Raw genomic sequence first — 20,872 nt, 5'->3', positions numbered from 1 at the left:
CGAGCCACAGCCGAGATCGCCATTAAAACCGTCACCATTTGGTCTCACAAACAAAGATACAAATATACACCTAACACCTCATCTCGAGCCAATTGCCCAAGATGAAGCGTCTCAGAGCTGTGCAAGGTGTCAATGCATCGATCCGATCTTCCAAAATAGCCCCACGAAGCTGCCGTCAGATCTCAACGGCTCTTCATCAGAAACGCGCCAGTAACCCCTCACCGCATCCATTTGTCCCACTCTCCACATCAGCTTTGCCCCGATCCAAAGTCACTTCTAGAATATCTACGCTCCCAATTGCTCGCCAAGCCTCTTCCACTTCCTCTTCCTCGGCCGACATTCTCCAGAAAACCCCCCTCTACGACCTCAATCTCGCCCATGGCGCAAAGATGGTGCCATTCGGTGGCTACCACATGCCCGTCCAATACTCCTCCCTGAGCGTTGTCGACTCCCACAATTTCACACGCAGCCACGCCTCGCTCTTCGATGTAAGCCATATGGTGCAACACCGCTTCTCTGGACCTGGCGTGACGGCCTTCCTCGAGAGAATCACACCGTCTTCGCCTTCCGAACTGGCCCCGCATCATAGTGGATTGAGCACGATGCTCTGGCCTATTACTGGCGGTATTGTTGATGATACAATAATTACGCGGTTGGGCCCGGAATTATTCTATTTGGTTACGAATGCCGGATGTAGGGAGAAGGATATGAAGTACTTTGAAGATGAGTTGAAGCAGTTTTCCAATGACGGAGGAAAGGAGGTTAAGTGGGAGGTATTGAAGGATTGGGGTTTGGTTGCTCTGCAAGGCCCGCTGAGCGAGGAGATTTTAGAGGGGGTTTTGGCTGATCCCCAGGAAATAAAGTTGAAGGAGCTATACTTTGGGCAGTCCAAATATATGAAACTGAAGTTGCCAGGGTCGAACATCTCGAGCCCTTGTTTGGTCAGTCGAGGTGGGTATACCGGCGAAGATGGTTTTGAGATCTCCATTCCGCCTGCCGAGGCGGTGGCTGTTACGGAATCTCTGTTGCAGAGTGCGACGCCCGAGAAGCTGCAATTGGCCGGGCTTGCAGCCAGGGATAGTTTGAGACTCGAGGCGGGAATGGCTCTATATGGGCATGATATTGATGATTCTACTACGCCTGTAGAAGCAACTCTCGGTTGGGTCATCGGGAAGAATAGGAGAGCTTCTGGAGGATTTCATGGGGACGACCTCATTTTGAAGCAGCTATTGCCCAAGAAAGAAGGCGGAATAGGGGTTCGCAGGCGCCGAGGGGGCCTGATAGTTCAGGGACCGCCTGCTAGAGAAGGTGCGGAGATTGTGGATAGCGAGGGTAACAACATTGGAGTTGTCACAAGTGGTTGCCCTAGTCCGACCTTGGGGAAGAATATCGCTATGGGGTACCTCAAAACTGGATTCCATCGGTTGGGGACGGAAGTAGAGGTTATTGTCAGAGGCAAGAAACGTCCGGCCAAGGTTACGAAAATGACATTCGTGCCGACTAAGTACCACAAGGGTCCAGCATAGATTTTTATCCAGAGAAGAGAAGCACAACATCTCCATATTTCACCCAATAATAAGATTAAGTGGTGAAAAGAATACAGGTTTATCAAGAACCTAGCACTCCGGTTTCGAGTTTATTCATCTCTCTCTCCATTTGATCTCCTAGCTCATCAAATAGCTACTCATATACCGTGATTTCATACTCACGGCCACCCAAGGAGACCAATAGTCAGTTGTGGGGAAGACACTAATTCTTCCTTCTGAGCCTTCAGCTCATCCACATCCCAGTTAGCCCACATATACTTGTTCCTCAAGAACTCTGCCTCCGGACTAGCAGCCCAAACCATAAAGGAGGCCGGCAACTCAACTATCTCAACCATCAGCGAAAACCGCCAATCACAGAAGTGAGTTGACCAAGCAAAAGAAGGATTCAAGCAAAAATAAACTCACTATCATCAAACGGAAGCTCCAACCCAGCATCCTTAGCCCTCTTCGCCATGCCCGTGTCAATGGCCCCGGGATGTACATTCATAACCCTCACACCCGGATTCTCTGCGGCGAAATACTCCACCAACTTCACCACCGCTGCCTTGCTCACCACATACGCACTCAATGGCACGGGCAAAGCTGGGATATGAACACCCGCAGCACTGACGTTAATCAACACCGGCTTCTTCGCAGCGTTGGCTAGGAAAGCTTGGGCGAGGATGAGATTCCCCTTCACGTTTACCTCCATCCCATGGAACCACTCGTCCACATCTGCGGTGCTTATGGATGAGCCACTGGGCATGTGCCCTGCGTTACTGACCACAATATCGATTGGACCCAAGATGATCTTCACTTCATCAAATGCTGCATGGACGGCGGTGCGGTCTACGATATCGGCTACGAGGGCCATGACCTTTGCACCTGGGTGCTGGGCTTCGATGGACTCCTTCGTGGAGATCAGGGAGGTCTCGGTACGACCTAGTATGGCGATGGATGTTGAGCCCGAGGCTGCAAACGCGTGGGCGATCCGAGATCCTATATGATTTGGTTAGTTCAATGTTGTATCTCATCATGCATTAACTTTAGAATATAAGAGCACTTACCAATTCCCGATCCCCCTCCTGTGATGAGGATTACCTTTCCGGCCGTGGAGAGTTCTTTCCGGGTTGGCGAGATGGAAGGGTATGTTGTGGTATGGAAGGTCTTGGTGTAGGTTGGGAAGGCCATTTTGAATTGAGTGTTGAGAAGTGTTTTTGGACCTAGCTTGCAGACAATAAAATAGTGGTTTTGGATTTGAGTGCTTGATTGCTTGACTGATGATCGAGATCAAAAATATGCCTTGGTCCAGAGCAGTTTCACGAATTCTTATATACATCTAGATACGAAGTAACATACAAGCCATTTCTAATTCGTAGTGAGCAACTGCAGCGTCCGTTCCGCACTCTGAATACATTACAAATATCGATTCCTACACTATATTATATTATCTACCACTGCTAGTTGGGAGTAGAATGGATCGTATAATATGCGTTGGTCTTCCTCGTGGTCTCGATGCGATTTGTCAGGGCGTGGAGGTATTCCGCGACTGGGGTTTTTGGTTAATCAGCTGGGCAGGGGGGAAGTGAAAAGGGGAGGCTCGTAGTTGTCGGATGAGAAATCAACAAGGCTCTTCACGGGGCTCTTCCGATTCTAGTTTCCGCGATTAACAATGTCCGTAGTTACTTCAGTGTTCCGTGGCTGGATTTCAAAATTATATTTCATGAACGGAAAGTCTTGAGGACACGAAAAGACCTGCGTTCAATTACTCGTCATAGTAATCTATCCCAACAAGAAACTAATACGGATTTCAGAAATTTCCGTACAGTAAGTCCAAACCATTCCGTGCGTAAATCAAATATCCAAAGACTCCACCCAATGCATGTAACCAAGGTATATACCAAGTACGCTATAAACAAAAAGCCTACCCGGCGATTGTTAACACATAAGAAGTAATAGTACTCATCCTCTCACTCGTAAGCTTCAAAGATATCCTCAACAGTTCTTGCGCAACATCCGGTTCCGCCTTTTGTAACTTCTCCCAATTCTCTCGATCCATAAGCCAAGCGATGGCATCACGCTCTGCTTGGACAGTGGCAGTACGCGCGGTCTCCGAGAAGAATGGCAGCTCTCCACATGTAGTTCCTGCAACGATACTCTCGAAATAGCGGCCTTGCGGTAACTCGTAATCAGCCCGGAGGATACCAGTCTCAAGGAGGTAGAAGCCATCAGCTTGCTCGCCACAGTGGTAGATGATTGTGCCTGCAAGGTACTCCTTCCTTGTGAAGTAAGGCACAGCTCGAAACCAGAAATCCTCATTCTGGCTAGTAAGGCCCTGGAAACTTTGTAGGATAAGTCGGAGCGGTTCTTTGAAACTTGCATATCGAGATTCTCCTGGAATCTCGGCCAGCGTTGAGATGGCCGCATTCTGAAGATGGTTGCGGCGTGGTGAACTAAACTGAGCGTCTATGGAGTGATGAACTTGTTGATCCTGGCCAGGGACATCGAGATAGGTGGGTGCGTTTCGCAGGGTACGGGCTTCCTTGCTCATATAAAGTGTTTTCAACAACTGATTCTCGCAGAACTCGAGAGCAGAGTTAAGCTCGGCGAATAATTTGACCTCATTTCCATCCTGCCCAAGCCCAACAGCAAACAAAGATGAGCTTAATGGCCCACCGGAGACCACACCAGTTATAACTAGTGTGACTCCTTTCTTGCTAAATATTCTGTTCACCCGATTAAACGCCTCCGCGGCCGAGTAGTCAATTCCGGTAACGTGGTACAGATCGAGGACCAAAAATCGGATAGGTCGGGCATGAAAAGCCTCGTCATCAATCAATGCACGAAGGCGCTCCTCAACGCTAACAATCGTGCCGAAAAATAGATAACCCACTAACTTCGTGATATGGATCTGTTGCCCAGCTTTGCGAAGGTAGCCGTGCTGTGTAGGGTTCCTCCGAACGGTTGAGCCGGCAATTTCACCAGAATGCGATGCCCTAATAGCTGGGACCCTGGAGGTAAAGACCACGAGCGACAAGAAGGCAAGACCGATTCCGATGAAAATCCCAGTTACAAAATCGTAGATGCCCATGACTAGTACGATTGTGACCACCTAAGTAGCGTTAGTCATGGTATAAATAATGGGCGAGCTGTTGTTTTGAAAGTGCTTACAGTAAGGTATTCTAGCAGGTTCAGCTTCTTCCTCGGCTCCCATACAGCTTCAAGGAATAGCTCAAACCCAAGCACAAATATTAGTACGCCCACCATCATTACCGGAATATACCCGATGGTAGCTGGGCCTATAACGAGAACCCCGCCAGTGAAGACAGCAAGCATGACTCCGGCGACCCGACTATCACCGCCGCTCCGATAGAAAAGCACGCTATTGGCATATACTAGATAGTTCTGTATACTGCCAGCAAAACCTGAGAGGGCATTAGATAAACCATGCGCAATAAGCTCTCTGTCTAGACTCAGGTTATCTTCACCGATGCTAAAAGCGAGTGAGGGAACATTGATCGGAACGTGTAAGATGCCGAAGAAAGTGAGTGCAAACATTGCCGGTATGGTGTCTGCTATGGCTCCCCAATGCACTATCTTGAAATCTAGTATTGTGAGCCAGTTTCCAAAAGCAACATGGGAGAATAAGGCTTACCATATAATGTATAAAAGTACCACCATGGCTCTCCGGCTTCTGGCCCCTCAAAAACCCATCCATCCCGCGTTAACTTGTTTAGATCCAGTTCATCAAGTGATAAAGCAAAGAAATAGAAGATTGCGGGAATCGTCAATATATAAACCGGCAATAAGTATCGGTTCTTGATCGTTCGTTGCAACCTGTAAAGAATTACCGCAAGGATGAACGGAATGCTCCACAAGGCAACAGTATCCCCCTCGAACAGCTTGCGCAAAGTATCAAAGTTGTAGTCCAGGTTACCGTCTAAGCGGGCAGAAACCTCGAAGCCTGTTGCGATTAAGAACCAACCGACGCCGCCGATACAACCAGTCAAGATATGTCTCGGAATGAAGCCGACAATATATCCACACTTAAAAATCCCCATGAGGAAGAAGACAATTCCGGTTAGGATAGAGCTAATGGCATATGATGTAATTGTGGTTGCAATGACAGCCTTCGGATTGTCCTCTCCAACCTTCTCCATAATAGTAAAAGCCATCTTATGGAAGAATGGCACAACCTCGATCTGCACTTTGGTTAGCGGCGCACAGCATTGTAGTCAACAAGACACCAACCATTTCGGAGCCGATACCACCAGTAAAGCGACTCCCGCCACAAGAATATACCAATTGAGATATAATGCAGCTGATGTAAAACATGGAGATGCCCGCGGAGCCAAGCTTCTCAAAAATAGGTTGTCCTAGCGGGAAGAGAATCATCCCTACACACACGAAGAATCAGTTTCGAGGAATTTGTTATGTGTTATTGCTTTGTTACAACCAGGAGCGAGAATTTCCTGTCTTCGGGAGTCCGCAAAGTACATACCATATGATAAAGCGTCAAGAATATTGAGCAAAAGGCCCAGAATAACCGCTGGGAGATATCCAACCGGTGCAACCACAGCATTTTGCCAGATAACCCTCCTTTCCCAATGCCTAGGGTTAAGAACGTTCCAAGCACTTTTGATATGTGTTTCCAAAGGTATCCGGACAGAGTCTCGTAACTTTGCCTTGTATGTCCTTGTGATCTCTTGTCTTTCAAGATCACGTTCAGTTGGTATCTGATCGTGATTACTGGAATCATGATGCCTTTCTAGTAGTGGTGTCCGTTCATCTTCTTGAATGCTACCTGGTTTTACCGCTAGATTCCCCTGTTCCAAGTTGCCGTCGAGACCTATTATACTGCATATTTTATTTGAGCGCAGTTGATCCTCATTTGACCCTGACGTACTCGGCGGGGAGCGCCTTAACATATCCGTGAGAGCAGAGGTGCCTGGGCGTCCGTCTGCTGGGGTGCTCTCTTCCGGCGATATGGGCTCTGGAACTTCCTCGATGGTGTTCTGGCGGGATAACTCCGTGTCAGAATCGCCGGGAAAATAGGATTCGAGATGTGTTTGGATGGGGCGCCGAGGTTGAGGAGAGCCATTGTGAACAGAGCCTCTATCAGAGAGACCGTAGGATGCGAGTTCTGCAGTGTCCTCTCGAACGCTTAGGGCCAATTGTGCACTATCAATGGGAACTGTTGTAACATTAGCCATTGCACATTTGTTAAATATGCTGGTTGCAAGAGCTTATTTACCTGAAGCGCCCCGATAAGAGAGATGTATCGACGAGCGGGTCGGCTCTCTATAGCTATTTGGGGTCACTGGATTTGGTGCTGGCCGCTGGGATTCGTGATGGTCGTTAAAGGATCCATAACGTATACTAGAGGATGCATTGTCCAAGGCGCTGTGGGAGTCTGGGGAGCCAGTCATGGGAGGTGCGCTTGAACGAGAAGCAGAAGATGCTGCTCGCCCTCTCCGAGTTGATCCCCAACCGTGAGAAGGGAGCGACATGGTGACCGGTGGTGCTGCCCGTTGGCGATGATGCCCTTCTCCAACAACAATTGGCAGTAGGAGCTCGCTGCTTCACTTTCTCCTGGCTTGCTGGCCTGCCGCACCAGCACCTCTCTCAAGCAAGAAACCTCCTAATGAAACAGCAGCATTCAATACCTCCGTAAGGACCAACTGCCAAAACGCAGATAAAATAATCGCGAACAACGATGGACCAGGACCGCAGTAGGAGAAGAGAGAACCCCGATGCCGCTAAGAACCCTGGAGCCTTGCTGCTGCTACTCGTACTGAGCCTGGCTAACCCGAAAAGCCGATAGCTCGAGATAAGGTGCCTAGGTAGGCCTTGCTAGTGGCGCACACGGTGTTGCTGCTAATAATAAGCGCTGTTCTCGTATGAACATGAACACCGCAGGACAAATTGAAAAGTCCCATTGGGAATGAGACGTCGATGCTTAACAGAGAGAGATGGTAGCCCCATCTTGCTTTTGTAGAGTAAGTTGGCAGTGCTCGAAGCAAGTCTTTTTGCCTCCAAGACGTGTTACTGTACGCAGCGCAGTTGTGCAACACAACGTGCAGCCTACAGTACTGCACAGCGTATCTGCTGCCGCCCCGCCACCAGCTGTCGGCATTTGCTACCCCGCCAAGGGAGCTACCTACCCAGTAGGTTCATATGGGCCACTCAAAGCTGTATTGCGAAGTAAGTCTGTGCAAGACCAATTATTACTTGCTTAAGGAATCGAATATAACATAAATCATTATATAGTACGAATACAAAGTAAACAAAGTAAACAACATCTCTATCCTACTTCGTACAAGGCCAATAGCCCATAGCGCAATTCTTCCGCGACCTGATAAGCACTACGAATTGCGTAAAAGCTTGGGAGACGCCGCCCCCCCACACTGCCCAACCCACAACGGTCTCGACTTCAGCGATAACAAGCCACCTTTGCAGGGTTCACACACGCAAATTCCGCATGTTATTACGCATATTATTTCGTACTCTGCCTAGTAGGTATTATCAGATTGCCATGAAGCACGGAGTATACTCCATATAACACGATACATTGCAGATTGCGACCTGCTTCCTATGCAGTACCACTCCAGCACCATAGCTCCTATAATACCCGGCACTGCACTACACTATGCAATGGACCGCCAGAAAGGCCTCTGGAGCGCGCCATGCAGCTTTGTTTGCTCTAGCATGTGGAAGCGGTTTCTGATAGTCACCTGGTTCTTGCAGAGAAGTCGTCATCAAGAACGTAGTCCCTCTTAACCCTCCTCCAGCACAACCTGCAATGCACGGCACAATGTAATCATTGTAATGTGCTCTCCATGCAGGGCGTGAGGTTCGCCCATTGCGAATCGGGGGCCCTCCAATTCCTTGCTCCTAGCCAGACCTTCCGCAATTTAATTCCAGGAGTAGATCCTTTGTATCTCCAAAGGCCCTCAACGGCAGCTGCTCGTCTCGAGCAGCTGATGGGGTGCTATTACGTGCTGGATGGTGATACATCCTTAGGAAGGCCACGCGTTCGTCCTTTGAAGTTATGGCTGCATTGCCATATCTGCTTCAGATATGAGCTCCCGAGATCGCTCGTACTTGCTGCTTGTCTGCTGCTTCTCAGCTAAGCTTCTGCAAATATCCCTGCGCAATAAGACGTTCGACATCTCCCTGGCGCACATAGAATTGGGAATTCATCGTAAGATTTATTGTTCTGGCCCTCCGGTTAGCCCCATAAGTAACCCAATATACCATGGCAGACTGACCCATATTCTGTTTGTATCTCGCCCGCATCTTTCAGGACTCGAACGTCGATGAACAAATCGCGCGGGGGTTCCAAGCTTCCAGTCAAATCTATATCGGTCCACTGGCCTTTATACGCAGCTAGCAGATCACTATACTGCCTCACATATTCCACCTCTTCCGGGCTTAGGCTGCTGCTATTGCCCTCTCCGCTCCCTAAATCAGGCCCAGCGCCCTGTCCGTCCAGAGCCCTCTCTGGTTGTGCGGCAAGGTCGATAATATCACTACCATTCCACACCATTTCCTCCAACTTGTCAGTACGCGTGCGGTGGTATGCGAGAAGACATCGCTTGTTCCGGCGCATACAGAGGTGGTCGACGAGCAGGGTGCAGGCCGTTGCGGGATCGGCAGATGGGTCGAATGAGCCACCAAAGGACTGGAGAACATTTGATACGTCCTTGTCCAGCTCTCGAACTTCTCGAGTCACGGCGCGTACGGTTTCGGTCTGATATGCCGGGAGATGCTCCAGCTTTTGAGTCCGCTTGGCATGTTGGACCTGCAGCAAATGGTTAATATGACAGACGAGAAACAATTGGTAGGATTGGGTTATTCTTACAAGCTTGATGCCCAAATCTCCATACATTTGTTTGTATGGAAATCGCGTGAAAGTAAAATCCTTCAGCCTTCAGCCTTGTGGTTTCGTGTTTGTGTTTGTGTTAAAGGCGGCTTCGTGGCGCGCTTGTAATAAATAGCGGGCGGTTTCCTGACGCGACAAGTCCGAACACGGACTGCCGCCAGGAACAGCCGACGACTCTTACCCCTAAAACACTTGAGATTCTGTGCTAGTTCATACTTTTCCCCTTGTCTCAAAGCCTAATATTTGGATCGAACAATGCCTGAAAAATTTATCTCATTGTCCTCCCGACTTTGTTCTTTGCCCACGAGCTGGCCGGTCCCACCACTGACGGAACGGCTACGTGCAGGACAATCGGCCTTGTTTCAAGGTCGGTGTTGGTGATTCGTCCAGCCTCCATTCTTCAGACCCTTAACCACCGATTCGAATTCCTTCTATTTCAATAAACAATCACTCGGTGCCGCTAATAATATTCGCTATTTGCAACTATCGGAAAGAATGACTTCGATATTTACTACGCAACGTCTCAAGACGGAACCGCAATCTAGTAGTCGTCGTTTTATGTCCATTACGCCTACGATCCGGCCAAATTTAAACGCAAAAATGTACCTACATGATAACGATGTCTCTATCACAATTATTTGGGGAAGCCATGGCTAGACGCCACAGTTCAATCCCTGATCACGCAATTATGGACAAGGTACTGAACTCATGAATTTTAAGTTGTGAAACTGAAATTTCCTTACAATACTACATAAAGATGGTTTAAGCCATCTGCTCCCACCGAACGCCATACAAAACGAAATAAGTCAACGGCCAACGCTATTTCTTGCTACTAGATGGTTTAAAAGGTGGTTCCACCTGACCACGACAAAACTTAAACTAAGGAAAGTTGCTCGAATAGCTTCTGGATAAAGAGTGAAACCTACTCAGGGTGATTCCACTTGTCGAATTCCGAGCAATCTTCCAACATGGACCAACCGGCCTCGCGACCTCCGAGGATGTCCATATGTGGATCATTAAGTGGCATTCCGTCCTGATTATGCTCTGGTTCCATATATGGCATGGCTGGATCGACCAGACTGGGATCAGCCACGTCATATCCAACAGTATATTTCTGGCCATATTGGGTGTCGCCCAAATATATGCCATCGATAGTACGACTCCCATAACCACCGTCAATATACAATCCATGTGATGGAGAGAGCAAAGAAGGATCGATTTTCTGTTCCGGTGCCGGAGGCGGGCCTTCGTATTGTCCATACACACTCATCATGTCAAACTCATGGCCTCCAGGAAGCCCGAGAAAGTTCACGTTTTCACCGGGCGACACCGTCGCTGTATGAATTATATCTTCCGCCGCAGCCATGGTTGGGTGTGGTCGACTTGTCATTTGCCAGTACTGACCAGGCGGCAAGTTCGCTTGATATTGTGGAGGTGGCGCTCTTCCTGGGTTGGAAGCATGGAATGACGATATGTTGTAAGGTCGGTAGTTTGGGTCTACTGAACTTTCCCTTGACGAGTATTGGTATGCCGATCTCGTAGTTGGGTATGCGACCGGCATGTCCCTGATTGGAGTTGGGGTTTCTTTCGACCTTTTTGTCCTTCTGCTCGATGCGCTTTGCCAGTCATAATCATCTAGTTCGGACTCCTCCGACATAGATGGCGCCTCAGACGGCTTTCGTTTTGTTCCTTTTCCTACGCCCGGCTTTGTCGGCGAGAACTTATAGCCTGGATGAGCATTCTGGTGGTTTGCCCTCTCAACTCGTGCCCATTCGTTGAACTGCTCCCTCACTTCATCAGGCTCTAGCGGCCAGCTGTCGCCACAGACCTGCGAGACCACCTGATGGTTATTTTGAAGACACCAGTCTTTTGTCCGATTTTGGTATGCTTTCCGGTACAGCATGAAGGAGTTCATTGGACGCTTAACTTTTCCCGGCACCTTCCCTTCTGTCACTTCTCTCCGCCGCTCATCCGCAGACCGGTTGACATAAGCGTCAATATCGACCACAGCTACGTTCTTCCAGTCCTTCGTCAACTCGCTGAGCGGCTTGTCCAGTCTTGGGACCTTCTTCTCTGCTTTGACCTTTTCCTTCTTGGCCTTCTTGGCCTTCGGGGGCTTTTCAATTGTATTTTGGGTTGCAGGCTTTGGCCTAAGAATTTGTTGTCCTCTTTGAATCCCCAGGCCACTCCTTGTACGCAAGACATCAGTTGTGTTCATTGACGGTGGTGACATTGACGACGACGACATTGCCGGTGTGCTGTATCGGTCCTGGCCCCCTATTCCATTATAATCCTGACTATAGCCGTCCTGCGTTTGTGTCAGTTCACACATGGGATAAGGAAGCAAGTATTGGTCACTTACATATTGTACCTCAATTCCCGAGTCATGATATTGGTGTTGGTATGAATACGGGCCATGCTGTCCCCGATACGCGTCGGGCTCCTCCTTCAGGTGTGGCGAGCCATGATCGGATCGCAAGTGGACTCCCTCGTCATGTTGGAAGCGTTCTTGTGGATAACCCATATTTGAATTATGTTGAAGCAAGTGATGTGTGTCCTGTTGAAGATGGTCGCCGCTATTTGATGGCGGCGGAGACTGTGGCATTCTGCGGATTCCTCCGGCAATAATTTGGCGGTTGCGGAAGGTTCCCTGCGATTTACTGTGTCCTGATGAAGGGCCTTGTCTTTATGAAGGCCAAGTGGCACTGTCTAAGGTCCAAGAGGATGCGAAGACTGGTGAAGTGGAATCTGATGTGATAGGGGTTTGTTAATGTTTTGCAGATTTAACAATACGCCAGGCCCTCGCGCGGCACCAGTGAATAGGAACCCCGTGATATTGGTATAAGTATGCCGTATAGATTTTGCCGTTCTATAGCAAACAACGCGTGTTACGCCTTACTGCGTCTGTTGTGCCGCCAAAGAACTTCGTGAGCAAGGCTTTGAAGTTAGTCGGGGGGACGGCTTTCATGAAGGAACAGCAACGTTCTTCTAAAAAGGGGTTCTAGCGAAATTTTTTAGCAAGAGGGAAGACTATCTTACGTGGCGGTGGATGACTTTGTTTTGAGGAAAATGGATCAAGCGCTTGGGGTTTGTCTTGCGGTTGGACAGTAAAGTATCAGAGAGTTTGGGACGAACCTGTTGCGAGTACCCGGACCTGCCCCTTTCCGGTCAAGATGGTGTTCTGGAACTGCTGCAACCAGCGGCTGAGCTATGCGGTTCTAGTGGTCGATGCCCCTGAAGTATGCACTACTGCGGTCTCCTTTGTTGGGGCAACGTGTCGACAGGCTGCTAATGATCCAAAGGTTATATATACAGCTTGAACTCAAAGTAAGATGCCTTTGTTTTGACGTTCTAGAAGAAGAAAGGATCATCTAGTGGTCTTTATGTGTTAAGGTTCGAGGCCTCAAAGGATAAGTGACGGATATGGCGATTTTGACGAGGCGGGGGACCTCTGTTTTCGGCCAACAACTAATTCCGTATAGAACCAATATCACGAGTGCGCCGCACATAATCAGCCTTCAAAAAGTACCTTTGAACCGCCTTTAGCAGATGACACATGGTATTTGTGGGGATGGCCATTCATTGTGTTGTAATTAGGATTTAAAATCTGGGGTAGCTTCACATCAGATCTAGCTCTCCTCGACATTTCACTAGTCCCCGGTATCTTCTCACGGCCCTCTACCAAGGCAATAACGGCGGCCTAAGTTAGCTTGACATGGTAGGCAAGACGCCAGAGCGATGATTTCATTTCGAGGCTGATAAAGACAAACAGCACGACCGCTCCTCATTTGAGACCCAAGGATAGCCTCCCCACCAGTTCACGCATACGCACAGTTCCGCAGCAAGCCAAAGACCACAACCCTGCAGAGCATCTGGCAGTCCTAGGGGCCCGCGAGGAATGCTTCTATTGCTTTAGTGGTCAGCTGCGGCTGTTCTTGAGTCTGGAATGCCGCCACTACCGTATCCGGAGACCTACTCCGTAGCGTCAAAATGTGCAAAGGGCCAATGAAGCAACTCCACGGATATGCGCAGAGGCCCAAAAGCCGAACCAACATGGAGTTTTGACAAAGGCTAACTGCTGGATGAAAACGTGCGATGCTGTGCGTGTGGTGTGGTACCTACATATTGGGCCAATATCTCGGTCCGGCATACAGTAGCGGTGGCACCACACATGGCACTGGCATGGGCCCGGCTGGCCACACATATCCGGACTTCGCGGGTGGCTGCAGCGGCGGAGAGACATTTCATGAAATTAGTCAAGGCTGTTTGAACATCGGTTTCACAAGGCTTAGGCTCTCTGATCGGCGCATGCATATTAAGGCAGCTCCTGCGCTCTCTTCACACAAAGCCAGATGCTGAGAAGCTGTTCAGAGATGGGCTCTTGATATTGCCGTCTCTCTTGCCTCCTAGACTCTGGTTTCTCAACAGCCAAAAGCTTTCACGACATGGCCGGCCGGCCTGGCCGTTGGCTTCCCATGCCATTACCATGGCCCTTTATCCCGCAACTGTCTCGTTGGCTAATTTATGGTTCGCTGAGGCAGCTGCCCCAATCTGAACTGCGCTCTCCTCCACCAATGCCCTCCGCTATTCGAGGTCTCTGCAAGCCACACACGGTTCACTAGCACATTTCCCGTTGCTGCCGATTAACGAGTAAAGAGCATCTGGTGTCCTGATCGCAAGACCATGCGGAGAAAGCCATGCGGATAGCTTAGTGGCGGATGGTTTTGTGGGCCCTTCACATGTTACGTAGGTACTTTCTATACGTGGTGACTTCGTAACAGATCTTCACGGATGGCTATCTATCTGTATTATGCGTGGATGCGTTTTATTGGAGGCTGTTGCAAGCCTCCTGCTGCGGCGGTATATGCCGTTTTTATGCTTTGTTTGCGGAAGAGCACTTGACAGTAGCATTATAGGTTTTATGTAAGAAGTTGCCTAAGGGGTTAAGCGCGAGCTTGCTCTTTTTATCTACCTGTGCGATTTGAATCGAACTCGTAATTGGAGGTAATAGTAGACCCCTTGGCGGATGAGATTCTAGACATCTGTAGAATGTATTGCCCTGTTTTTCTTCATTCTGGCTTCAGAGGAGAGAGCATATAAATACATACCCGTCGAATATGCTTTTTGGTAAAGAGACAGCGATAGAAGAGCAAACATCCTATCAGTAACGTCCGTCCCTGGGTCGAGAGACGCACCCTGTTACGAGACAAACTATTGGTACTTTAGATTTAAGCGGCTCTGATTCTGTGAATATATCAAAATTTCTCGTAGTTTTATATTAGTTATGTTGTGTGTCTCCTCCCGAACACTGCTAGCCCGTTTACTCTGAAAATTACGATTGTGTCGTCGCCGCTCCCATGATTTGCGAAGAGCTTCTTTTTATAGTATAATAGAACCCCTCGACCCAGAGCACCACTGTTCGCCTACCAAACTCATAGAACGGTTGGATCTGGATTTCCAAGTCTCGCCACGATGCTAAAAAGTTATTGTCAGCCCTGTGGTGGACAGGGAGTGCTGTGTCATGCGACGTCGCCACATAGGTTTGGTACCTCCAATTAAGCGATCAAGGATTCTGGTCACTTGGTAATAATGGAGATAGTGGTTACAGTAATTACAGCACGTGCAGAGTATTTTATCTTATAGGTTATCTTTGTACATATAAGCTTTAACTCTTGCGTGAACTTAAAGAATGAAAGTCTACCCGACGAATGTCCTAAAACGGCATATTCTTTTCAAACAGCTTCACAATCCGCTCGATATTCAGGTGGTAGCCAGAGAAGTTTCGTAGTACCTTCTGCTACCCACTCATTCGATACATGTAAAGCTGGTAGTAGTTTGCCGTCCGGTGAAAAGGCTACTGAACTGACCGAAGGAGAGTTGTCCTCGAGTGTTTGGAGTGGTGCTCCCGTGGCAGCGTCCCAAAGTCGTATCGTCCCGTCTACTGATCCAGATACGACCTGCTTGCCGTCGGGTGAGACGGCAACCGAGCTGACCGAGGATGAGTGCCCCTCGAGCGTCTTGTCGTGAAATTCAGATACGACTTGCTTGCCATCGGGGGAGAAAGCTACTAATGGGACTTGGATCCCAAGTTCATAAACGTTACCCAAGTTATATGATATTTATATCTATTTATCGATAAATCCTTTTAGCCAAAGATCTCAAAGTCCAGCGACTTCTTATCTTCCGTTCAATCCGATACTCAGGTTGTAAAGTTGAATAAAGATCAAGATTTAGAGGATTAGCTAAGTTAGTAAGATAGAACTCAAGATTATCTATTGACAAGAGAGTGTCAGGGTGCTCGTCCCCAAGTGTTCTCTTCTTTACTTCAAGCGATTTCTCCTCAAGTTCTATAGCTTCTTGTCGTCGGCCGATATCGTAATAACTCATCGCAAGATTACTTATTGACAAGAGAGTGTCAGGGTGCTCGTCCCCGAGTATTTTTCTTCTTATTTCAAGTACTTTTTCTTTAAGTTTTATAGCTTCTTGTTGTCGGCCGATATCGTTATAGCTTACTGCAAGATTACTTATTGATAGAAGAGTATCAGGGTGCTCGTCCCCAAATATTCTCTTTCGTACTTCAAGTACTTTCTCTTCAAATTCTATAGCTTCTTGTTGTCGGCCGAAATAACTATAGCTCATTGCAAGATTACTTATTGACCGGAGAGTATCAGGGTGCTCATTCCCGAGTATTCTCTTTCTTATTTCAAGTACTTTCTCTTCAAGTTCTATAGCTTCTTGTTGTCGGCCGAGATTGCTATAGCTCGCTGCAAGATTATTTATTGACCGGAGAGTATCAGGGTGCTCATCCCCGAGTATTCTCTTTCTTATTTCAAGTACTTTCTCTTCAAGTTCTACAGCTTCTTGTTGTCGGCCGAGATCGCTATAGCTCCTTGCAAGATTACTTATTGATAGAAGAGTATCAGGGTGCTCATCCCCAAGTATTCTCTTCCTTATTTCAAGTACTTTCTCCTCAAGTTCTACAGCTTCTTGTCGTCGGCCGAGATCGCTATAGCTCCTTGCAAGATTACTTATTGACAAGAGAATATCAGGGTGCTCGTCCCTAAGCGTTCTCTCCCTTATTTCAAGCACCTTCTCCTCAAGCTCTACAGCCTCCTGTCGTCGGCCGAGATCGCTATAGCTCGCCGCAAGATTGCCCATTGACCGGAGAGTATCAGGGTGCTCGTCCCCGAACGTTCTCTTCCTTACTTCAAGTACTTGCTCCTGAAGCTGGACTGCCTTTTGCCATTGGCCAGTGTCAACCAAAACCCAGATAAATTTGCTAACTGTCTCAAGGCGTTCTTCCTCACTATTACCAATAATAAATAAAGCTTCTGGCGTTAAGAAAGTTATACAAGTTGTAACATGAGATATTAAAGATCTTCGGAAGCTATAATCAGACGTTTTCTGCCTCCAAGATATAGAGTCCGCCAATATTAGAGCTGTTGTAAATGACCACTTTTCCTGTTCTGGTATACCTAGCCTGTCACGAGCCCATGCGTGAACAAGGGGGTGTATTGAGACGTTATTAGTCAACCCATCGACTTGTATCAGAGAGAAAGATGATAGCAAAGCGATAGCTTCTCGGATATGGTATGGATCCCATTCAGAATCATCTTCATAAAACCAGTCGACTTGATATGAGGCTTTCCAGTCCGAACATGGCTTGCGTGTTGTGTTTCCCCAAGCTTGCCTAAAGATTTCTTCGGAAATCCCGTCAAAATGAAAGAAAGAGAACAGCCGAAGCAGTTCGAGCGCATGACTCGCAACCTCATTGCCCATTCCTTCGATCATATTGACAGAGACTTCCCAAGTTGTGTAGACTGTATACTTGTAATCAGAGCTAGCTTGAGTAGGCGCGCGGCTTAACAGCTCTTGCCGGCGACGTCGATATGTATCACAGTAGTCTTCCAACCGACATAGCTTTTGCCTGATAACAGCCCCTGCTTGGATGATGGCCAAAGAGAGGCTCCCTAAAGTCGTCACAATGCTCCTGGCTGCTAGTCGGGAGGCTTGTGAAGATAGATCGTCCGTTCCAATAGCCTTGAGAAGCAAATCCACGGCCTCTTCAACCCCCATCCCTGCAAATTCGTACGACCCGACCGTTTGGTGAACTTTGCATTCAGGATTGCGTGTAGTTATTAGAATAGTTCCCCGTGAGCCAACAGGAAAGTAGCGAGAGATATCAATGGAGGGATCATCTGCGTTATCAAAGATCAAGAGCCACTGTTGAGGAATATTTGAGAGCCAAGTCCGAATCGATAGTATATCATCTTCGATCTGGCAACTTTGAGCGATCTTTGAGAATCCTTGCTCGATTGTTTGATCGTTGCTACTGTCGATCCAGAACACACCCCAGAAACTGAATGTTATTAGTTAATACGAATTATCAAGTGTTGTGAAAATACCTCTCCCGGTTGTCTTGGGCAAATTTCAACGACACTTGTGTTTTTCCAGAGCCTCCTAAGCCGTACAAGACAAATACGCGTTTCATTTTGAAGGGTCCTGATGATAGACAGCTCTCCTGCAGCATTTTACACACGTCGTACCGCCCAGTGAATACCGCACTGACATTATGTGGGATCAAGTAATGTTTATTGCAGGGATCTATAAGATTATTTTAATAACCAGTAATATCGCGCCTAATAGCTATTATCACGTACCACTAATACTTTGCTTTACATCGCCCTTTGCCCGAAGAATCCTCCGTATTCTTTTGAATAATTTCTCATAATCTCCGTCATCACGTCCTGAAAACTTGCACATGTCTCGATGGTTCGCATCAACGGGTATCTGGTCTTCTCTAGCAACTTCTAGCAATGCCGACTGCTTCTCAACACTCTTAAAATGGCAGTAGTTAGCTTTGTAAATATAATGGATTGTCGGTAAGGTCCTTCCTTACCTCCTTTTTGAATATCCCTAGAGGCTTTCTCTCGTAAAAGCTGACGATCTCATACTGCGGCAACTGATGTCTGAAATCCGACGTAAGTCGAGCCAGTGTATCGCTGTTGGTCTCCAAGGCGCTGAGAAGTTTCGAGTTTGGCTTGCGCATCACGGTTGAAGCGACATTTGTGAGAATTTTCCCGTACGCCGCTTTGTCACTACCGTGATGTGGCGTTCCAAAGAAGATGATCCCAGTAGTATGTTCGCAGATAGGAGAGTATTGAGATTCGATCCGAGCCGAGACGAGAGCCTAGGCCCATTAGTAACATAATTATAAGGGACCAGAGGCATAATTCCAAACCTGCTTCACTACAATACCACCAAGTGAGTGAGCGATAAATATAATGGGTCTCTGATTTTCGTGCTCTTCTTCTCGTTTGTCAATCAGGCTACTAAGCAGATCTTTAGCATGATCCACAATATCTGCGGTTGTATTGCCAAATGCAGCATCGGCATTATACCCAAAAGTCATCACTCGAGCGTCGGGAATGTCGCTTGGGAGGAAATCTTTTGGCCAGAAAGCTTTTGTGTCAGGGTTCGTCCAGGATCCAGTCGCATCTCCGTTGAGGCCATGGACAAAGACAATGCTGCGAAATGAAGGAGTTAGCGGCGGATGGTGCCGGGTATGGTCATACTTACTCGACAGTAAGGGTCAAGGCTACGCTAACTCCAACTCCGTCAGGAGGATAGAGGACGGTTAGGACCATGGTTTTAATAGGCCGCCGTAGCTCGCGAGCACGAATGCACCAGCAGATGATGAATTACTATTGCACGTCGAACTATAGAAATCGTATGTGTCGACAGGCAACGTGGGATTTGTGTCGGGTGGGGTCAAAGCTATCGCCAATGAAACGGCTGTAACTGGGTATTACCAAGATCGGTCGAATACACGATGTCTATCAATACTTCAAGACCAGACTTCTAAGCGTTAGATCGATGTTTTCCAAGCGAGTTTAATTCTACTGTTCGTCGTGGCAGATCATAATCACCAGCCTTGATAATGGTGGTCGTCAGCTCTTGCTTCGCGCGCTAAACGCACAGACCGGTGATCGGCAAATTCAGGAAGAACTTGCGGACTACTCCGTACCGCTGACCAGCCCCGTAAAGAGCATGATGAGCTAACGTGACCAACGAGAGCTTCGGCTTCTTGCTCTGGGTCCATGATCTAATAACAGTAGACGTCTAGTTATCCTTTGCCCGGCCATTGCTTCCAACACGCAAAAGTCATCAATGGCGCAAGAGCCCAGCTCCGTACAAATGAGGGGAGCCTCAAAACTAACACTCTATAGGTCGACAGAACCCGCCTATCCCCCGCCAGTTTTTGACAAATGCGCCCTTCAATTCAATTCATTGGACCGCTAGCGCCGATTCTTCCCTGGCCCACGGTTCGAATTCTAAATTGATTGGGACAAGGCACGGTATGATTTAGGCCGCCAGGAGGCACGCCTAGTGGCAGTACTTGACTGGCTCTGTCCATATTATCCTACCGTCGCGATCGTGATGTGGAAGGAGACGAGATACAGTGCTCCAGTGCCCAGGCACCAGCGTGCTGCCGCGCACCTGCCTATGTAAAGTTGGAGAAACCTGCTCTTACGCTACACGCGTGACATTTTACGCCACACATATGACCAGGCTTGAGAATAGTGGCTGAGTAAAATACAGCGAGCGCGGACTAGAATACAGTATTTTGTAACTGGGCTAATGCACATTAGCAAGTACTAAATCCTGAAGCTAAAACATGTGGCGCTGATGCCCCTCTCCTCGGACGGCGTAACTCCCGGAGAACTATATTATTTTCCTCTCTGAGTGTCTTCAAAACTTGGAGCCATATTCTTTCTTCATGGAACCTTTTCCCAAGTAGTTCGAAATTTGAAGAGACCCTAATAGTCGCGATTAAGCAAGGGGGAGCAGCCGAAGCGGCGATCAGTAGCGTGATTGAAACGATCGATAGCATAATCAACCGTAGTCTTTTTCTTGTTGCTGAGTGGTCTCTTTAGGGAGAAATAGTTAAAGAACAGTGACATATTCATAACAACTTCGTAGACTTGCCAAGATAAAATCATAGATTCGTCTCGTGACAGGGTGCGTCTCTGGACTCAGGGATAGACGTTAGCTTACGCACTTAGATGTATATGCACCTCTACGGAAACTACATCCCAAAGTTCCAAATCACAATGCGCACATTTCGACTTGTAAAATCTATTATTTTTAGTATTGTTGGTAGTAGTATACTATTAGTACATTAATTCATTTCCCTCATGCTGGTTCTATAGCATCAATCCATCCCTATTCTATATGATCACAAGCATCTGTCAATAAGAGTGCCAAACACAAGCAGCAAACGCTTGCTTTTAATTCTCTAGATGCCCCCCACCCCGAATACGCCGTTTTGACAAGGAAAATACAGTGCTCAAGCGACTTTCCTAGTCCTAGCACTTTGGAAAGGGTCTGACTTGACGAATTTCATGATGGGTATAGCCGCCATAACGCCGCGGGGGACCAGATGTATCACCGGCGGGTG

General features: G+C 47.9%; 6 protein-coding genes across 6 annotated transcripts; 1 reads left to right on the top strand and 5 right to left on the bottom strand.

Moving 5' to 3' along the window:
- Positions 1 to 101: 101 nt before the first annotated feature.
- On the top strand, positions 102 to 1,526 carry BP5553_01936 (putative aminomethyltransferase, mitochondrial; the record flags this gene model as incomplete). The annotated part of the gene is made up of 1 exon (XM_032010559.1): positions 102 to 1,526. One exon carries the CDS (start codon positions 102 to 104, stop codon positions 1,524 to 1,526), a length of 1,425 nt encoding a protein of 474 aa, XP_031874613.1.
- A 179-nt stretch (positions 1,527 to 1,705) lies between these two features.
- On the bottom strand, positions 1,706 to 2,717 carry BP5553_01935 (Uncharacterized protein; the record flags this gene model as incomplete). Its single annotated transcript, XM_032010558.1, has 3 exons — positions 1,706 to 1,869; positions 1,953 to 2,525; positions 2,594 to 2,717. The coding sequence occupies 3 exons, from the start codon at positions 2,715 to 2,717 to the stop codon at positions 1,706 to 1,708; spliced, it is 861 nt and encodes a 286-aa protein (XP_031874612.1).
- A 733-nt stretch (positions 2,718 to 3,450) lies between these two features.
- BP5553_01934 (cAMP-binding protein) lies at positions 3,451 to 7,036 on the bottom strand (the record flags this gene model as incomplete). The annotated part of the gene is made up of 7 exons (XM_032010557.1): positions 3,451 to 4,638; positions 4,698 to 5,131; positions 5,182 to 5,728; positions 5,778 to 5,923; positions 6,028 to 6,375; positions 6,433 to 6,720; positions 6,781 to 7,036. 7 exons carry the CDS (start codon positions 7,034 to 7,036, stop codon positions 3,451 to 3,453), a joined length of 3,207 nt encoding a protein of 1,068 aa, XP_031874611.1.
- A 1,615-nt stretch (positions 7,037 to 8,651) lies between these two features.
- BP5553_01933 (Uncharacterized protein) lies at positions 8,652 to 9,417 on the bottom strand (the record flags this gene model as incomplete). The annotated part of the gene is made up of 3 exons (XM_032010556.1): positions 8,652 to 8,745; positions 8,798 to 9,330; positions 9,391 to 9,417. 3 exons carry the CDS (start codon positions 9,415 to 9,417, stop codon positions 8,652 to 8,654), a joined length of 654 nt encoding a protein of 217 aa, XP_031874610.1.
- Positions 9,418 to 10,333: 916 nt separating this feature from the next.
- Positions 10,334 to 12,016, bottom strand: BP5553_01932 (Uncharacterized protein; the record flags this gene model as incomplete). Its single annotated transcript, XM_032010555.1, has 2 exons — positions 10,334 to 11,719; positions 11,774 to 12,016. 2 exons carry the CDS (start codon positions 12,014 to 12,016, stop codon positions 10,334 to 10,336), a joined length of 1,629 nt encoding a protein of 542 aa, XP_031874609.1.
- A 3,524-nt stretch (positions 12,017 to 15,540) lies between these two features.
- On the bottom strand, positions 15,541 to 19,058 carry BP5553_01931 (Uncharacterized protein; the record flags this gene model as incomplete). The annotated part of the gene is made up of 6 exons (XM_032010554.1): positions 15,541 to 17,770; positions 17,817 to 18,015; positions 18,072 to 18,249; positions 18,311 to 18,601; positions 18,653 to 18,938; positions 18,991 to 19,058. 6 exons carry the CDS (start codon positions 19,056 to 19,058, stop codon positions 15,541 to 15,543), a joined length of 3,252 nt encoding a protein of 1,083 aa, XP_031874608.1.
- Between the last annotated feature and the right edge of the window lie 1,814 nt (positions 19,059 to 20,872).

The sequence above is a fragment of the Venustampulla echinocandica genome (genome assembly GCF_003357145.1).
Source record: "Venustampulla echinocandica strain BP 5553 chromosome Unknown scaffold_0, whole genome shotgun sequence".
Taxonomy (NCBI): domain Eukaryota; kingdom Fungi; phylum Ascomycota; class Leotiomycetes; order Helotiales; family Pleuroascaceae; genus Venustampulla; species Venustampulla echinocandica.
This window is presented reverse-complemented; position numbering and strand designations above follow the sequence as displayed.